Genomic DNA, 20,930 nt, shown 5'->3' on the forward strand with positions numbered 1-20,930 from the left:
CTTTGGGAGTTTTGAACCCCCAAACTAGGGGGCAATGTGAAACGAGGACACACGGAGAATCCAAGAGAATGGGGTCGCTGCCGAGCACAATGAGCCAAAACACGTAATCGCGAGTAATAAGGTTGTGCTTCTCGAAAAAATAAGCGGACAAGGAGGTATACACGAGGTTTCGGGTGGACGCCCTTCCTCGGGTAACAGACGCGAAAGACGGCAAGAAACAGGCAGGGGTCGGACACGTCACAAAAATAGGGGTAGGTACATTGGCCGAGAGGGAGGAGAAGGCGAAACCGTCAGAAGACGGAGTACAACCTCTTCGTCTGTCATCTAACGCAGTTAAAAAGATGCAAAGGAAAAGCCGGGGCGCGTAAGTGCCACGGGATCCAGAACTCGCCTTGCGGCGTCTTCCGCGAGAACAAGACGCCCAGAATGACCCTCGGGGGTACCCGGCCGCCACAACCACGACCACAGCGGTTACGACGGGCGGACGCGCGGTTAGGATCAGTTCGAGGAAGCCCCCCACCCTGGGTATTGGGTGACGCGTGTTAACTTTTAGAAAAAATACATTTTCGTAAACAGCAGTGGGGACAATTTATTGCTACTCGTTTTGAGGTTTATTTATTGGCCTCCGAGTCCCCGAAATCGCACGTGCGGGACGGCCGTTCCCAAACCGGCACGAGCACAAGAGATCAACGTCCGGATCCCCCCCCTCCCACCCCGAAAAAAGAAGAAACGGGCGTTTTGAAACATTTGGTAAACCCTCTCAACCAACCACCCCCACCCCCCTTCACCCCCCACCCCCCGTTCCCTCCCCCTCCCCCCAACCCCCACGGCAACAACCTCCTCATGAGGTTGTTCCCACTACATACAACATGGTACAGGATAAAGAAGCCGGAATGGCGAACTGACGCAAAGAAAAAACTCTACTGGCGAGAGGAAAGGATGCACGAAAGCAAGCGGTTAGGCTCCTAACAGAAAGCAGAAAAACGGGGGTAGAAAGGATATTCCATGAAATCGACTACGCCACAGGAGAAGTGGCAAAACCGCTGGGGGGCGACCATCCCCGGTTACGCCGTCAAAGTCCCGAGCGATCATGCACTCGCGCACCGCAAGTGCCGATCGTACGGCTGTGCAGGCGCGCCCGTTGCCTCAACTTCGCAACCAAGAAAGAAAGAAAAAAAGAGAAAAGAATTTTGTCTTTAAACGTGTAGAAAAAAACATTTAGACTAATACGGAAATTTAGTACGCGAAAAAAAGTTTGGTGTTGAGGCCAAGGGGGAATTCTGTTTTGAGGTTGAAGGTAAGACGGTTTTCCTCTCTCTTTCGCACGTGGGAGGAGGGGAAGCCTGATCTGATGACACAGACGCCCATGTTTAGTTCCGTATGGCCGGAAGTCGATGGAGACACGTCAATGGAGACACGTCCATCAGAAAAAAAAAATAAAAACTTATCGGGCGTTAAACCCATAGAGTTATTATAATGTACGCTAAAGGTTCAACTGGCGCTAGTGTCTATGCAACTTCCGTGACGCAAATTGAAGCAGACAGCAACCAGTCTACTTTTGCGGTGCTCCTGTGCATTCCTATGGGAAAACGCGCATGCATTTTTCCTCTTCGCCGGAAAATAACACGGAACACTTTGGTTATTTGGGTCGTACCGAAAAGTATGTACCTTGATTAACACTGTGAAAGTGTAATTGCTTCAGTTAGCGCATTTTTTTTCATCTGTGAACGACGTTGTACTTCGCTACATTTCAGTCCCAAACGTGTGTTCCGCAGCAGGTGTGTAAAAACAAGCGACGATTCAAAGCAAAATTACAATCGAAAGGAATATAGAGTGTGTTCAATGCTCGCCAGCATTCCGGTGACGCTTATACATTGATAATATGCAAGTCCTGTCACTATATGAAAATGACCCCGTCGTGCATGAGCAGATAAACACATTCAAAACGTAGAGAATAAAGTCCGTGGGCTATGAAAGGTGTCTCTTCGTATTGTTTTCTCTGCCGGGCAGCTTTTATCGCGCACTTGTTCTCAAAGATATCGAGCGCGCAGGTGATATTTTGAACGTAGAACACGCAGCTTCGCTCAGGGCAGAAAGAATAAAGCGGTACTTACTTATTTAAAATCCGAATTGATTACGTGGCCTTCAATTTATTTTGATCGTACATGCACTGCGAATTACTGATCCAGTGTTACTGCGTAGTTTTTGCCGCCGCTCTTGATTTTCCAGATGTCCTCCGTTCGTTTGGCATGTAATATCCCCCATGCTGGAAATCGCCGACGCCGCGTTCGCGCTAACAGTGTCCGACAGTGCACATAAATACACGTACGAAGCCGTGAAAGCACCGTTTTTAATGCGATGAATTCGAAAGAAAAACGCCGTAACTGACCAATTCTTTCGTCGGCCTGACTGAGCAATGTTCCAAACTACCTAGTACGTACGAATTATTTGGGATATTTGCTCTTATGATCAAGCGCAGGGAGAAAATGCACTCACTTTTTCCCATAGAAATGCATTACCGGAAGTCACTTTTGGACTGGTTGCTGTCTGCTTCAATTTGCGTCAGCACACTAGCGCCACTTGAACCTCTAGCGTATATTATAATAACTCTATGGTTAAACCAGTCGCTGACAAAAAAATAAAGCCCGAAAACGAACAATCCTACATATAAGACGATAGTTCGAGCTGCGCCCTCTCGGACAAACAGGGTGTGTTTCGTGCGAACGCCTTTCGTCAAGCATGGCACGCAGTCTTTATCGTTCATTAACTCTGTGGTGCACCGAAGGTGGTAGGGTTTTAGCGGCATTTTTGATAAATAAAAAGTCCGAGGTAAGGGTAAGGGCCTAAAATGACTCAAAAAGAGTACCGCAAGCCTATATTACCATTTTCTTTCGCCACGCCCTCTCCACGTAGTACCGTTCGGGAACAAATATATTCCTTTAAGTATATGTATCTGTATTCCGGAATACTTGTTCGCTGTTTTTGCAGAAGTATTTCAGGAATATCTCGTTGCGTAAAAAGCAAATGTATCTTAGTATCTGTATTTGTGGCCTTAAAATACACGTATCTCAGTATTCGTATTACCGATTACTATTTAAAATATCTCTACCAAGCACTGCCGTATACATGGGTGTTTCACGAAAGCTGCACAAATTTGATATTGCAAAAACGACGCGTAGCAACAAAGAAAGACTTGTACCGTTTTGGTCCTGGGCCAGGGGCCTATTTAGGAAAATTATTAAAGTTCGGGATAATTAGATTGTTAATTATTTTAGCGTAATTAACTTTTTTAATATTGTGTTTAAGGGCATGGTTTCAATTAGAAAATTGCTCAACATCACAGAAGAACACCAAATCAACAAATTTTAGAACGATAGAAGGCACGCGCAGCATTTTACCACTTTCTGGAAAGCCGCACAAATTCGACGGGTTTTTAAGTTTCGGTTTGCTATCGGAGCGCATCTCGACGTCAACAGCACCGCGCCCCCGTGGAGAAATAGTGCAAGCAACCTCTGCTGTGTCGGTCAAGATGCGCTCCGAACACAAACCGAAACTTAAAAACCCGTCGAATTTGTATGATGTTTGAAAACGCCATAAAATGCCGCGCGTGCCTCTATCGTTCTGCAATTTATTGATTTAGTGTTTTTTTATAATGCTGAACAATTTCCTAATTGAAACCATGCCCTTAATCGCAATGTTTAAAAAATTAGTTACGCAAAAATACTTAACAACTTAATCATCCCGGAGTTTAATAATTTTCATAAATAGGCCCCTGGCCGAGGACCAAAACGACACCAGCCTTTTTCTTTTTTTTTCTTTTTTTTTGCGACGCGTACTTTTTGCATTGTCGAACTTGTCCACCTTTTGTGAAATATCCTGTATAATGCGTGCATTATGAATTCAGTATTGCGAAGCACTTTTAGTGTGTTGTGCTTAATGCACTAATTCTAGGAGGTTTAGAATACTTGTACTTTGCGAAAGCAGCCACCCAGCGACACCCTAGGGATTTTTTAGACTTATGCATTCTGCTTTTTGGAAGCTGATCGTTGTGCGCTCTTTAGACTTTATTTGCATATACGACAATTTTATGCCCAATCCTGATGATATAAAACTATTCAAAACACTAGCATACCGCAGTACTAGCAGTTTTTAATAGAACGAGGGCAAGCACACCATAATTGCCCTGTCGCACAATTTGCTAAGCTCAACAGGCATTGACAAATATCTCTTCATACGGGAGTTTTTGCTTTCCCGGCGATATTTATACCAGCATCATAAGAAAATACTTTAGCTTTAAACATGTATACTGACAGCTAGAAGCCCAAACTAATAGCTTTGTATTTGGCCATTGCTCTTGCTTAAAGTATTGTGCAGCCGAGGTGCCTCCTTCAGCAAGGAGCTTTTACTTGTATGCCTTTTATTGCCATTCCGATTGATCTACAGAAGAAAGGGCTGAGAGGCAAATATTTAGACAAAGCAATACTCTGTCGAAAAACAAAATTAAGCATAATAGTGCAAAATGCGTGAAAAGAGCAGAGCTCCCTTTCAAGTGGAAATAATCGATGCTATAAAGCTTGTTTAGGGCGCGTTTGGCGCCTGAGGCATGAGAATGAGGGCTCGCAGCCGCGGGATGCCTTCGGGGTGCACCCCAGAAAGCCGCGGGCTGCGCGTTTGAGACCCCTTGTATAGGCGGATAAAACGTCATCATAAAAGATTGTGTCCAAAAAAACTTGTACTTTACTATGAAAGAGCATTGTATTTAGGGTACTCTCCTTGAAGTACATAACCTCTCACATACTTAGTACTTCAAGCACTTTTTAGATGTACTTTACCCAACACTGTATGAATCTCTATACTTGGTTCCAGGGAGCTTTCGTTGGTTTAGGGTGCGCTGCACACACGGCCCTCTTTTGATTTTCGTGTTCATCAAAATAGTCGGGACAAATTCAAATTTCTTCGCGAGTGGAGCGCGTCAAGATCATGCTTTAATGAGACATTTTCAATGGGTTTCGCTTCTTTGGTGGGTGCATGTAGGGCCTTCAATCGTCTTGCTCTTGGATTGTAATGAGACCCTTCTTGTAAGTGGAGTAATCGCAAGAACAGAAGGTTCATCGCACTGTTTACTTCATCAATCGACTTTTGTCAGAATATCTGACGTCTTACGCCCACTGTGCTATTCCTTGGTGCGTTATCATTCACCCCATGATGTCGTCTGTTCCAAGCGCGGACCTGCGATTTATCTGCAAGTAGCTGCACACACGTACGGTCGCGTGCGCGATGGGTATACTGGACTGAATAGGGAGTTTTCATTGATCGTTTTGGCCGTCCCGCAACACTCTCCGCAGCCCGCTACAATACCCAGAACTCTAAAGGCAAGGCCATCGCCGCGCAGGCACAGTAGCGGCTCCTTCGTTGCGGCGGGCTTAGCGCAGGGGGGGGGGGGGGGGGGGGGGAGAGACGCGGTCTACGAAAACTTCCTAATGTTTCTCGCCGTCGTCAGTCGCCTGCGGTCTATAGTCCATTCCGCTTCAACTCCGACTGCACCCCAAGCTACGACTCGACGGAGCCAATTAAATAGTGCCAAAAATGCATTGTCCCGGCGCTCATCCTCTCTGAGCGTTGGCTATCACCGATTAAAACATTCACTCGGAATGAAGGCACCGTGATCCTGCGTTTCTTGATGGAACAAACTAACGACGTCTTGCTTGAAGTGGCAGCGCCCCCCCCCCCCCCCCCCCCCCAACTTAGGCAACAGAAATAGAACTCATTACAGTCCGGTTGTACCTGATGCACTTCCGGCTCGGAATGTCGAAACCACTTTTAATTAGGCAGCTGTAGATTACGGTGACGTGCCATCGCACTCATGGCGTTTCTCGTTAATCTAGCGTGTTCGGCTATGTGCCCTCAATCAAACACTCAAAAGTCTTTACCTGCAACAATCTTCAACGTAAGATAATTTTGAATAATATCTCCTCTGTCGAGAACTTTATTTCCATCGCAGTGGTAAACTGTATAGCCGAACCCGGAGGCAGCGGAATACCCATCAGTCGGTGCCATGCGAATGAAGACAGGAGCAGAACGCGGAAAATCCTGAGCGCTGAGTTGACACCGATGGTCCCGAGAGAAAGAACGACAAAGAGAGCGACTAAATAGAATAAAAAGAAAGCAGACAAAACGTTAGGAGTGTTCTTTTTCCCGACGAGTTTAAGTTGCTCCAGTGCTTGTCAACGTTATATATTTTTATAGAATGTGCAATTCCAGTGTTTTCCTGAAAGGTAAGCTAGAAAATAACTATCGCAGTATCAAGAGAAATGCCCCGCCTCCAAAAAATAACCCACCCCTATTTTTAAATTGATTCGCCATTTTATCTAAAACACCGAAAGATAGCCCACTCTTAGTAATCATATTGTTTGGATCAATAATGGTCTTGGTGTAAATGCGGCTATTTAACTATAGTGGGACATAAGCGAACATTGCTGACTTGGATGAACAGTCATCTTCGCTTCACTGCCCCCTCGCTGCAATATGAATTTTGGCAGAAAGACATAACCTAAAATAACTTTTTTTTTTACTTTTCCTGATTACACAGCGAAAGTTATCCCCGTCCTCATTTTCACCCGATGTGTTCTTGATTTGAGGTTTCAGTTGCCTGGCAGTACAATCTCGCGGCCACGTTTTTATCCAGGCTTCAATTGTGGGCTTCACGAAATGCGCAACACCTAGCCAATGAAGGTTTCATGTTACAATAGAAGACTGCTGAGATATAGGAAGTCAAAACCAACATCAGTCAAGCATACCATCAGCCGTTCCCAGAGTGTGGTCGGCAAAGGGTCCTGTTCCAGCAGAGGGTGTTGAGCCACTGTTGCGAACCCAGTTTCTGTTGGCCTCTGATCCACCCTTGTTGTCCCAGCCACACATGTCCTTCTCAAAGTCGCACCTTCCCATCCTGGGACAGTCGCCGTCGGAGAGGAGCAGATCATCTAGTCCGATGGACACGATGCCGTCAGCCTCCACCTCACCCGTGATCAGGATCTGCAATGGCAGAAGACCTCTACTTTGTGAGATATTTAGGTAAGACATATGTGCAAGGTCTCTTGTAGACACCTTGACACGATATCACCAAGACATTCCTACATTCTTGTATTTTTGCTAAACACCAGTTCTCTATGAGACGTTTTGGCAAGACATCCTTATATCCTAAATGTCTAGGCAAGACGTCTGCAAGTTGTCTTCAAGACAGTTTGGCAGGATGTCAACAAGACATCCTTATATCCTAAATTCGAGGCAAGACGTCTGCAAGTTGTCTTGAAGACATCTTGGCAAGATGTCAACAAGACATCCTTATATCCTTAACGTCTAGGCAAGACGTCTGCAAGTTGTCTTGAAGACATCGTGGCAAGATGTCAACAAGACATCCTTGTATCCTAAATGTCTAGGCAAGACGTCTGCAAGTTGTCTTAAAGACATCTTGGCAAGATGTCAACAAGACATCCTTATATCTGCAGGAAACGAGACCTAGGTAGCATAAGTTCACATTCCATTTTTCACTCCTATCATTGCGAATATTAGGTATACAATAAGATTACTGTGTGTGTCTCTTTATAAGGCATTGTCTACTTTGTCTTTCCACTTCTCAGCAGCCATTTGTTAGTATCAATTGCAAGGCAGGCTTGATTACTTTAAGAACAAAACTAGCGGTTTAATTGCGTATAGAAGCACAAGGCATGACAACGATCTGCTGAGTGATGAAGAAGAGTATTGACTGATGTGGATAGTTATTTGACGAACGAAGTCAAAGGTAAACCAAATGATGCTCTACGGAATTAATGTTAAAACAGAAAGATACAGATCTCACAAGCTGGTGTTTCATTGAAGTCCCAAAGGTAGTAAATAAACTGCTATTATTAGCTGAAATAAAAACAAAGCTTTTATCATCTGATAATTAACATCACTGCCATTTTATATGTAGAACTTTGTGACAACACAAATCGGCTTGTGAGCGATAAATAAGCCTTAAAACAATCCACTCGAACTCAATAGGGTTAATCCCAAATGTCCACTCTCTGCTCGAGCTAATGCAGTTTTAATTTACTCTGTTCGCTGTGCCATCGCACAGATAAAGCATATGTAAAGGTGAGAAGTAAATAAGATGTTCGACAATAATATACACTTTTAGAGTCGTCCATACAAATCTTCCTGCAATACACAACTATCCTAACTAAACCTAAAGACGGAAACAAAATTGTCAGAAATTTGCGGTCTATTCTATATACTAGCAGCAGTATTATACAGATGTTTTACTGCGAAGTAGTATTGTTACATCATCACTTGCCCTTTTTATGCACTTGACGTTTTTGTGAGGAAAGTCCTGCTCTGGAGGGGTGTTCTTCTCTTAGCATCCCGCTACACAGAAGCGAAACAAGATAGGCAAAGTCGCAATGCCTGTTCTGGAGTTCCGCTTCACTGCAGTGCATCGAAGCTAGGTGAGAAGCACACTCGGCGAAGCTAACTCCCCTTAAGAAACAGAGGAGACGATAAATGTTTAAGCGACTTCCAAGTACTGCCAGGTTTTGGTACAGCGGTGAAACCGAGTACCAAAACATGGTCGGATTACCATAACGATCGGACCAAGTAGCAGGGAGTCAGCTATTATAATTTCGGGATTAATAAAGTGAAATTTTGTTCTGGCGCAACGTTGGCGCAATGTTGGCGCAAATTCATCATTCATCACATTTTGCCGAAATGTTGCAGGATGTAGAAGGCTAAGCACGTTGGTGCATTTTGGCGCAAGTGGCGCAGCCATCACATCATTGCATCTAGGCAACAGGTCTGTGCAAGTTGACGAGATGTCAACAACTTATCCTTACCACCTTCTCTTTTGCGACAGCAGACATGGGCTCTTCCCACTACTGAAAATGACGTCCAATGTCGTAGTAAGGCGTAGGGTGTTCGTCGCCGATATTGCCGACTGCTTGAAAAAGATCGCCCGCCGCTCTCCGGATTCGATTCTGAGTGCGCCGTATGTGAAGCTGACGCGTTACCACAGAGCTACAGAGCAGATAGAGCTTGGACAATTTGCTTGATGCACGGAATTTTAGGAACAAACATGTGCATATGAGTCTCGTGTAGCGGCCGCTAGACGGCCACAGTTGCTGCAACGTCGCGATAAAAACATTCTCTGTCATTCTTAATTACTTCCAAATGAAGGTTCTCCCCAGAATATTTTGAGGTGTGAACATCACACAATTTCTAAGGTTTTCTTCGGGCACGGGGAGAGGGCGACTGCTGCAATTTTTGAGTACTCGGCACTTTCTCTGTGTTGCACAGCGGGTATTTTGTGGACACTGATTAGTTACATCGCACAGTGCCAGACGAGTCTGCCCGATACAAAAACCCGGAGCAACCTGCGTTTCCAATATCAACATTGTCTTTCCCAGTGGAAGCAACCTATTGAGTGTACTGGACATTGCAGAAACATATAAGCGATGAGTCAAACAAGTTGGTGGCAAAACCACCGCTGCCAATTGTGGGACGAACCATGCTCGAAATTTAATAGGAGTTAATTGCTGAAACTAAAACCTTTGGGTATGTGAAGCAAGCAGCTGCTCGTTAAAAGGGTTCCGCCGTATTCATCCCTCTAATACCATTTACAACACGGTCCGGCGTCCTACGTCGCCGTTCGTAGATTCCCTCCCACTCCTCCCTCCCTCCCTCCCCCCCCCCCCCCCCCCCTGAAGCTGAAGCTTCAGGAAGTATGGCGGAAAGCGGCAGACGTGTGGATACTGGCGTCGCCAGGTGCTCGCGTCTTGCTTGTTTCGAGACGCTGAAAGATGCGCTTGGCTGATTCGCCTTGCCATTCTTCGCAGGGAGAATTGTGAGGTGTATGCTCGCGAGAATGAAGCAAGGAGACTTTGCCGTAAGACAACGCGGTGGGTGAACGCGAAGTTGATGCCAAACAATTTCGCCGTGACGTTTCGCAGCTGTCGCTGCGACTGTCCCGTGGGTAAAGGCACGATTCCTCATGTTTGTTTTGTTAAACGTTAGGACGTCCTCTATGGGATACGGCTCATTCGTCGCATGCCAATTCGCCATAGGGCAAGTGGTAATATGCCCGTTCGTCACAGTGTAACACTCGTCATAGCACCCGTTTGTCACAGAGGAGCGTTCGTCGTAGGAAGATTCGTCGCTGTAAGAACTTGTCACGTCATGAACTCCAAAGTCGCCGAGTACAATTTAGAAAAGGCCAAATTTACACAGTCGGCGAACGCCTCTCATTCGAAGCGTAATCAAGGATCGATCAGGTTGACGTCGGTGGTTTAGTAACTGTTGAAATGCATATTTTGATAAGTCAGGTGAATTCGCTGTGTGGAAGTTTGGAGAACAAGAAATTAGCCAGTAGCAAGGAGCGCGGGGTGTACCGGTTGTAGAAGACAAACTTTGCTAGTGGTGGTACTGGCGGTAGGACCGCGATGCTGTTGTTTTTAAAATGCATCATGCAATGGTGAGTACACGTTTCATTTTGAAAAAAAGAAAGTGGTCATTGAGCTTAAAATGATTCGATTATGTAAAGCGAGGTTTCCCCCCGCGTGCTCCGAGTTGCGATGCGCTAGCATACTCGGCCACCGGTCCCTCTTTCGATAAGTCCATTGTCAACGTTCAACACCTCGTGTCTGATGTCGCTAATACTATGTTTAATGATATACTTTTCTATTACTATTATCTCAAACGTTGCGCAGGTAGGGCAATATGCGATAGCACCAATTCGGTTTTGACTGAACAATTTTTCACGCTCAACTACTACAACGAAATTAGTACCACAAAATATTTCGCCGGTCCCGCGGACTTCCTTATGAAAGTGTTTGACTCTCCGCAAACACGAAATTTGTAAAGCTGGTCCTATAAATGGCATGTAGTTAAAACACGGAACCCTAGGTCTAATTGCAGCAAAACATTGGCGCTTACCTCGTGCAAGCCAGAGGTCTTGATCCTAGCCTGTTGGTACCTCCAGCCCACGTCAGCCGCACTAAACAACATGGCCCGGGGGCTGGGCCGCCCAGAAGAACCCTTCGGTCGCACCGAGACGTTCAGGGTACCGCGGCCTTTGCCTTCCATAAAGAACCAGATTCCCAGGCACTTTGTCGTCGTCCCAGGATGGTCGGGAATGACGACGCTGGCACTCTGACTCGACCCTGACTTCAACCTTAAGTGGCCAGGTAGTTGGAGCATCAGGTAGTGGCCCTCTAGGAGACAAAATGACAAATGTTAGGCGTCAGTTTTTTTTTTTTTTTTTTTTTTTTGCATTTTTTAGGATTTGGTAAGTTAAGGTAGCATGGAAAGTTGGGCCAATTTGGGCATCGCAGAAATAATGTGGTCATCGGTAGGTTGAGAACGAAAGAAAGGAGCTCCAGCTGTCCCGCCTCCAGGCCGAGCTGCCTGCCACTGACAATGCTTCAACGTTTCGCGCACCTCGAGCACGCGCATGTATCCAAAGCATGGTGGAAGGCATCGAGCGCGTGCTGGAGGCTGTGCGTTCGAAAGACGCGCCATGCCGCTCTCACTCTGTCAGAGACTAAGAAAATGCAACGGGAAAGTACAAAAAAGTAGACAAAGTGCCACTGTTTTTGACACTGAAGTTCAGTTGTTAGTAGTACTTTGTTTGGCTTCTTTTTTGTGCTATTTTCTGGAACTTTTTGGGTGTTCCTGCTAAATTAGGTGCCCGTCATCCCAAAGAAACTCATTATCCAATTCTCAAAGGAGCCTTGAACATACTTTATACTCAGAGCGAATAAGGCTCACAAAACATTGGTGTTGTAGGCAACTTAAAGCGACAATGAGAAGACCCGAAAATGCAATCGTTATAACCGATTATCGTGGTATCTGGAAAGGATACCCCACGCCCCAACGCATGGTCTGCTGGAAGGTGATCGTTATAAGCAGTACATGGTTATATGTGGAATTGTTATAAGGGGATTGACCTATACATCTACTATCTAGAGTGTGTCAAGCGTAGGCAACGCTGTTGTGGCTGTTATTTGTTCCGACAGTGCCGTACAGGCGTAAGCGTATACCTGGCGCAGTGCTGCCGTCAATCTTATCTGAGAACATATTTTGAATCTGGTGTATGTGCTAGTTTTTTAGATGGTCAGTGCATAAATATAATGAAATAAACTCCCAAACGTATTTTTGCCATGTGTAACACATAGTTAACCATTCATTGTGATACCCTAAAGCGGTCTCGTGGGTAGCACAAAAATTTCACAGCCCTCGATGTCATCGCACTTAATATTGTTCCCTAGTTTGGCGACGTCTTCACTGTGAAACAGTACTGTGAAAATCTAGTAGAGTGGAATTCTGTGCCTCTTACAGCTATTTAATTCAATATGCCCAGCGGAAGTTTATTCATTTAGTTCATAATAGACATATTGGTTGCTGCCGTTCTTAAAGCTATAACTCTGTCCTGGCAGACCTATGACTCGCGATATTTTATGAGAGGAAGCTTGCACCTGACATGATATTTTTACGCCCAGTTGTGCACAGCACGCTTGGCTGTGATTAGGTGTAGTCGGTGCAGTTCTCAGCCTTCTTTTTAAATGCCTGCAAGTGACTGCACATTTTTATTTAGATATTCGTTCGGAGTATACAATGACCGGGTTGCAAAAAACATAAAACTAGACTTCTTTTTAAAAAAAATGACACGTTTAGTTGACCTATGTGTGTAGTCAGTCATATGGTCACATGTATTCTCCAACCATGCCTTTGGCGACGACACTGGTCTGTCCTCGCCAAAGCGACAGCACACTTTGTTTAGATGATTTATGGGTTAGATGTGCCCGTGCACGAACCCACATCACCGATCAAGCGACTATGTACAACTGTCGCAATCTGCACCACAAGTCTTAGACTCCTCTGCTCCCAACACTACATCATATTCTAGTACTCCGTAGCAGAACACACTCACACAAAATAAAATACAAATCTGTGAACCAGGCTTAAACAGGGAGCTCCGGCAAAATATTGATAGTCGCTGATTTGCCTTAAAATTGGATCAACACTTTCATTACCCCATTCGAACTAGTCGTAGCCAAACTTTCAAGCGGCAATAATTCTTTTTCGCAAAGTTAGTGAAATTTTAAATTTAATCCTCTGGCAGCACTGAAAACGTGACGTAATCCGACGGGTTACAAGAAGTTCGATGGTGCGAAATGTATGCTGAAAACATTAATGCCAGCAAAAGTTTAAATAAGAACCCACAAATAGTGCACGTTTTTAGACTGCCTGTTTGACTTGCAAGTTATGCAAATTGGGACGTTGCCCCGCTGGACAGCACGGGAAATTTTGAGTTGGTTTTCACATTACCTTCATTTTTCGTTTTCTCAACAGCCATTCTGAATTCAGAAATAATAAATAGCACGTCATAAAAAAAAAAAGCCTGGGCATTTCAAAAATATGTTTTAGTTAGGGTGGCTCAAAAGAAAACGCCAGAGCTCCCTTTTAAGGCGTTTCATCATTTTGCTTGCTGCCCGACAAGTTCACGGACGTACCGTTGAAGAATCCGAAGGTGTGGTCGTAGGTGTGCCACATGGCCGCGGCCGTCCTCGCATTGACCCTCCGCCAGTGGCCCCCTCCAGAAGTGTCCACCTCGAATCCACACAGCCCAGCGCCCTCAAAGTCGCACAGGGTGCCCACTGAAACAGGACCAGGGCGGCATTCAACCGGGAGGACAACAATCTTTCGAGTGTATGAAGTAAAAAAATTCAGTCTAGTGCAGTGGCGGATCCAAGGGAGGGGGGGGGGGGCGACGGGGGCGGCCGCCCCCCTCCCCCCACCCCCCAAACAAAGTCGACCCCCCCTCCCTCCCCCCTTCTCGGAGGGCAATTTGACATGGGTGGACCTCCCTTGCACAAGAAAGAATGGGAGAATAGTATCCTTAAAACTTTTCCGCCCCCCCCCCCCCCCAAAAGGGAGTTCTGGATCCGCCCCTGGTCTAGTGTTAATCCACAAAAGAATTACAGCGATAGCCAAGACACGTCACGGCGAAGTTGTAGGGCATCGGCGTCGCGTTCACGCAGCGCGGGGTGCATGAACAAAAGTGTTCGAAACAAACTGGATATCTGGCCTTTCTTAACGAGGAGCTGTTGAGAGCTAGTTTCCCCAGCTTTATGTCCGTGGACAAATAAATCTCGACGAACCCTCAGGACAGCTACCGCCATCTATGAGCGACGGCGGCAACCAGAAAACCGGCTTGCCAGTTGTCTGGTTGCCGCCCTCGCTCATACATGGGGGCACATAGTACAGCTCCGCTGCTCTTCCTGTTTCACCAAAATGAAAAGGAAAGAATTTTTTTTTTTCAGAACGCTTTTGTTTACTTTTTGTTTTGGAGCGCGTGAAAACCTCTACCGGCACAAGCTCTCTAGATTCAGAGTGCTCCGCCGGCATTTTGCTTTGGGATATTTTTTTATTTTTTTGTATTTTCCCAGAGAGCGCATACAGTTGCCATGGGGTACTCCAAATAATGAAGTCACCTTAAACATGACATTGAGGTAACCTATAGTCGGTGGCAGGTCAAGAACGAAGTGGAAGCTCCTCCCACCCCTTTCCACTTCAGCGGAGCGAATGGTGGAGAGGAGGTCGCTCCTTTTCAGCGTTGCACTATTAAAGTGGAAGGAGGTGGGAGGGGCTTCCACTTCATTCTTGACCTGTCACAGGCTAAAGTCAAAGCATTGACATAATTCAGCCTTAGCAGGCCCGTCCTCACGCAGCAAACTAACGATCGAATCCCGCGGGAGGCGGGCGATCTTTTACGAAGATTTGGTAAAATCGACGTCGGACGCCCTGCACCCTTCTTCGACAACGACTGCAACGGACGCCATTTCCAATGGTGGGAAGATCCCACAACAGCTAACGCTGTAAAAAAAAAAAAAAAATGGGTAGGCTGTGTAATCGACATGGCTGCAAGACTTCGGCGTGACAATGTCTATCCTGCCGAGTCTACTGGAATGAAACGCGCTGGGCATTCGAGGCTCGTCACGAGCTGGCAGAGCGGGTGACGTCGTGTCAGCGTCGGGCGTACCGGAATCATCTTGCTAGGGGCGTATCTCTAGAACAGATGGAGATATCTCGACGAGTCTTTCACCATCACGTTTGACTCAATGACGTCTATCTATGTTCGACGTTTCGGCGATGTTCATATAATAAGAACGCAGATAGTTGCCTCAACGGTCAATTTAAGGCTAAAGTTTCAACTTTCACGCGGAATTAGTAACACAGAATTGCCATAAGTTATCTGCCGGTACATTATTGTTTAGTGTATGTCTACTAAACTTTGAAATTATACCAGAAACATATCAATCGAAAGACACGTCTCCTAGCTACAGCGAGTCAGACTGTGAAAGCTTGCTCAAACAGTTTGTCGAAAGTGCCGTTTCACTCCGTGCTTGCGCGATAGGGCACTGAATGGGCGTGTTTCAAACGAGTGAGGCATCCAGTTAAGGAAAGTAGCTACGTTACGGCATGAAAAACAATGCTTTCTGGTTTATAATTACAGAAAATTAGGCTGCTATGGCGAGGTATGACGTTGTAATATCCTCCTGAGTGAGACCATGTAACGTGAGAAGTGGGGGGTTTACGTGCCAAACTAACAAACGGCATCGGGCACGCCTCAGAGAAGGACCGAAGGCTAATTTCAAGCGCATGGGGTTCTTTTGTCGTGAGATTCGAATCTCGGTTACACGATGCCTTCTCCGCAATAAACCTCCGCAGATTGCGGGCGCCTCGGTCGGGATTTGAACCCTCTGCGTAAGGTTCTTCAGAGCATAACAGTCAGATATGTTACGTTGTGGTTTCAAAGGCGAAAACACAAACACACTACTTCAATCATTAAAAAATTAAATAATGAAATGCGGGGCATGACATGTACTATGCCAATACAGGGTGTTTACCTTTAATTCGTACAGATTATTTTAGGGGGCTGAGAGACGAGTGTTTTCTTCACCATGCATATATCCGGTTTGGCAGTGGGAAACAATAGTGGAGGTAAACTGACTAATTAACTAAAATCTCTCAAATCCTTTAATACTGATTTTAGGTGTCATGTTGAAATTGCAGTATTGACGGAAACTACTAATAAAGGCCACTCCAATTTTAAGAATTTATGAAAATGTAGAGGATTTTATACCCGATTTAAACAGTGCCCGCAAAAATATAGCATCAAGCTCTGTCCAAAATGACGCTTAAAAGAGTGACGTAGTCGTTTAGGTCACGTCGTCACTTGTGTCAATGACATACGAAACAGGCAAACGCTGACGAGATAGTTCCAAGCTTCATTGTAGGCAGAACTTGAAACGCACTTTTCAAACACAATTTTCCAAGTGAGCACAAAAAAATGTTAAACTTTATTGATTAATATTCAAAAGGACATTACTTTGTTTGCGAAATCTTTAAAATAATTTGGTTTCTTACTTTGGTTGCCGTCAATACCACAATTTCAAAATGACCCCTAAAACCAATACTTAAAAAGGTAATTAATAGATTTACAGCTAATTAGTCAACTTACCTTGATGATTACCCCCTCATATAATGTTTGCCTTGCCTGATAATTACATGGTGAAGATAGAACTCACCTAACTCCCACCACCCTATTTCTAAAAGATATTTTTGAACGAAAAGCAAACACACTATATTACCCCTCCGCACACAATGAGGTTGGGGCATAAGTCAATAAATGAACCAAGGAAAAAAATCACAAAGCGAGAGCGTAACAAATGGCTTATTATGTTCTCACTTCTTAGTTTTTGGCATACAACATATTCACCCAGCTTAAAATCAAGCTCACGTCAGTCATATTCGATAAGACACCCACTAGCTCGAGGTGATTAAACGAAAGTTAGTACAGTTTAGTTTTTGATACTGCACAGAGGACTGGGCTTTCACACAAAGCTTGTGACAGACAACCAAATTTAGCTGCGAGAAAGATAAGGAAAAATGAACTGCATAATATATCTTTCAGAATATTGTCACAGGAAAGAAGTATAATTTTACCCATATTCTTTGATCCGTTAAGCACAGGAGAACATGTCATATCAAAAAATGAACAGTACAACCACTTCCCACAAAAAAAAAAGAAAAATTTTTTAAGCAGTATTTTTTTTTCGTGGAATATCTATATAAAACTGTCTTCCAGAAGCAATTTTTTTTTTTTCTCTTCATATCATTCAAACCCTTCAAGTGTATTTTATTTATTAACAGTGCATTCCCATAGCTTTTTATACCTTTTTTGTCTGTCGATTAATAGGTGTTGACTTTTCCTTCTGGCTTGGAATTTCTAGCATATGTACAAACCAGTTATTTTTTTTATTTTTTTGTTAAACACGTTTTCTTGTTTTGGCCTGGATTCTGGCCTATAGTACTAGGAAACAAACAAATGAATGATTCAATTTACACAAGACGTGGGATGAGAAAATACCGTAGTTACTAAAGCAATCAACACTGTTTATAAACAAGTTAAGTTATCGACTTTATTGCAGAGCACACATATAGTCAATCATTGCAATCATGCAATCTACGTAAAAATCTTGGTTAATAATAAGGTGAAGAAAAACATTATTCTGCATTCTGCGCTCGTACCGTTTTTGAATAAAGACATTACTTATGTACCATAAGTCGGTCAGCTTCTACTGTCGATCGCAATGATTGGGTATCCACGTGTTCTGCAAATGGGCAAATGCACTGACATGTCTCCACACTTGCAGGGATGAGGGCAGGCTTCCTGGAGGACAATATTTCTGTCCCGGAAGTCACTCGGCTCTTACTCTACACTGCGACGACTGGCTGTCTACATGCTCCGCAGATTACCCACCCCGTGGACGTAACACCACACTCACAAGGATGAGAGAAGGTTGTCCTGAGAACAATATTCCCGTCCCGTAAGTACCTAGACCCCTATTGTTGATAGTGATAATTGACTCCACATGCTCTGCAAGTGACCAATCATTCCGACATGTCAAACACTCGAAGGGATGAAGGCAGGATGCGATGAAAATATTATTTCTGTCCCATAAGTTACTAGTCCAACTGTCGATCACTATGACTAGCAGTCAGCAGGTTCCATAGATGACCAATCACCTTTACACGTCAGCACAGTCACAGGGATAAGGGCAGATTCTCATGAGAAAACTATGTCTGTCTCGCAAGTCACTAGACTGCTACCCATCGCGATGATTGAATATGTTCACATGCTGCACAAATGGCCATTCACGTGGATATATCACCACACTCACAGGGATGAGGACAGGTTCCCGTGGGTGCGACGTGCATCTGGTCGATCGCGATCTCTCCGAGACCGGGTCCTTCCCTCGATGCCTCCACGATGACCGACAGTTGTCCCGCTGCGCTCTGGTTCTTGGTTCTCACGGTGAGAGAACCGTGCTGCCAGATGCGACTGTTGGCGCGCTGCTGGTGCCAAATCACCTGGCTCATGCCACCTGCAAGTGATTGGTTCTCGTCATCACTGGCCCTATCAGAATCTTGAGGTGATCAAAGAGAACCAGTTAAAAGACATTGACGATCCTAAACAGAACGATAAGTAGTAATAAATTGGCAAACCATATTCACTATGTAGGATATGTCAGCAGCTAGATTCTTACACGGTTTATGAAGATAAAACTAGAAACACTATTTTGTATTAATTACATAATATCTGGATATTTTCTTTAGTATTTAGCGATCGAGATTGTTTTTCAAAAAGACGTTTCCCAGGGGTCGGGATTTGTTTGCGAATGAGTAGTACAATGTAAGGGTCAATGCACAAGTTTTTTTGGTCATTTAGCGGGAACGTACAGTGCTCGCAAACTGTGTAGGTTTAGATGGATCAAATTAAATTATGGAAGGCGAAAACTTGCCACCTCTCATTTGGCTTTATTTTGGCGCCTCCACTTCCGCAATATTCCACCGGCTTCGGATTCCTAACCGTAGGTATTTTACAAAGCCTCACCATCAGATAATGAGCTGCCTTCCTCTAAATTTAATTTCAAGGAGCATTGTAAATCTATATCGGAAGAGCGACCGGGGTACACAAGGTGGGCATTATGTGCGCTGAGCGTCGAATTCGAAAATTATAAAACGCCCAGAAATGCGATAAAATGTACGAATATAGCGTTCCTTGTTCATCAAAGACATAACAAATAAGAACACCTTGCGCGGTGTGCACAGTTTCATGTATAGGCGGGAATTTTTAAATGTTTAATCGCTGCCGTACATGTCTGGCAACGACCGTCAAAGGGTTCAGAAATGAGGTACTAAATATGGTAATTTCTAATTCCCATAGATTGTTCTTAACCCTGGTATTTTCTACGATTCATGTCTGCAATTATATTCAGCGTTACTCCGAAGGTATATCTCAGAAAAGTATGTTTAGTTCCTACTCACGTTACTCCGTATATAAATTGAGAGCTTTAGATGAAACAATTATTTACTGTCAAGTAAATTGTGATTTAGGAAATACGAAGCAGTATGATGTATGTGATTAAGATTTTCGATGCAATTCACTGCCTTATTTGCATGGTAAAAAGTTACAAATATTGTAGTGCGTCAAAGTAATAAACAACAATGAAGATCAGAATGTACTAAAATTTATTATAACTGAAGATCGATGTTCTCTGATTGTGATAGTACTGTGACCTAAGCCGATATTTCTACCATCGGCTCTAGAGTGCTAAAAATACATTTAGCGCCATGTGAGTGTATTTTTTGCGTGTTTGGTTTTCTTTTTTGTGACTGTCGACTTCTGCGCTGGTGCATAATAGTGCTCACCAAGGCTTATCACCCGATGATCAACTCACTAATGTCACCTGTGACGGATCTGTTTGCATCGTCCCAAGCTCTAGCATAAACATAAAGTGATTGGGCAGGCTGATTTCTTAATGATCGTTATGGTCTAGTCGATCTGTTTACGATCAACGAATCAACTGGCCTTCGGATACTCCGTTACCCTACGGCCCGATCGACAGGTCAACCAATCGGATGTAAAACGTCGGGACAATGTGCAAACCCAGAAAAATCAATGAGCTTGCGCTGTACCCCAGTATGCTGAATCATGTAAAAACGGGATCTCAGAACCCATCGAATGAAGGAGACCACCAAAGGGTAGTGGGTTCACATTTTACAGCTTTTTACACCCAATAGTATGACACCGACACACAAGGACTTCAAGGTAATGAGTAGAAACACAAGTTCCCCTATACAAATAAAAAAAAAGTAGAGCGGATTATTTTTGTTTTCTTTCTTCGAAAAGTTTATTGATATAATTGTAGCAGTGTTTTTAGTGCCGTTAGTCAATATGTCTTTATATTTTTACTTGTTTTAAATGGAAGACGAACTAAACAATTTGTCTCTATACAGATTGGATATACATTAGTCATGTGCGAATAGTGAAGTTTAATTTTGAAGCCAATTCGAAGCGAGCAGTAGTTTTGGCTGAATATTTTCAGATCGAATTTCAAATGCCTTTTTAAGCTTTCATTATTGCACTATGCTTACATAAAAACTCGACTGAAGTCGTGGACGTTATTCCCAAGCTTTCGCTAGTCAAGTTTTTTAAGCTATATTAATTTTAGTCTAACTATATTTATCGACCGTGGCCTCAGAAAGTTTAGTGCCTACATTGGGTTAGCAAGTATCTGACACATATGACATAAAATTAAAGATATGTGATGCCAAGCTATATGTAATATAGAGGATTTATAAAGATAATGCTGGGCGTTGAATAAGAATTTTCGCCCCCTTAATCGATCAATTAATCAATTAATTGGTTTCGTTCATTCCTAAGCATAATATAATAGAAAAGTCAAAATTACACTTTTTGTCTTTGCTGAATATTCAATAAACTATGCAATATAAAATTTCGATTATAAATAAAGCTCGACGTGTATTTGAGA

General features: G+C 44.0%; 1 protein-coding gene across 2 annotated transcripts in view; it reads right to left on the minus strand.

Moving 5' to 3' along the window:
• The window catches only part of LOC8033079 (MAM and LDL-receptor class A domain-containing protein 2), a 210,314-nt gene that overhangs the window by 79,807 nt on the left and 109,577 nt on the right, over positions 1-20,930 (minus strand). For both annotated transcript variants that reach the window (XM_029973441.2, XM_040210499.3), the window contains 4 exons: positions 18,276-18,479; positions 13,542-13,685; positions 10,963-11,240; positions 6,798-7,032 (listed from right to left, as the gene is read on the minus strand). In XM_029973441.2, coding sequence (XP_029829301.2) covers positions 6,798-7,032; positions 10,963-11,240; positions 13,542-13,685; positions 18,276-18,479 — 861 coding nt within the window. The remainder of the gene's footprint in view (positions 1-6,797; positions 7,033-10,962; positions 11,241-13,541; positions 13,686-18,275; positions 18,480-20,930) is intronic.

The sequence above is a fragment of the Ixodes scapularis genome, unplaced genomic scaffold (genome assembly GCF_016920785.2).
Source record: "Ixodes scapularis isolate PalLabHiFi unplaced genomic scaffold, ASM1692078v2 PGA_scaffold6__148_contigs__length_123643588, whole genome shotgun sequence".
NCBI lineage: Eukaryota > Metazoa > Arthropoda > Arachnida > Ixodida > Ixodidae > Ixodes > Ixodes scapularis.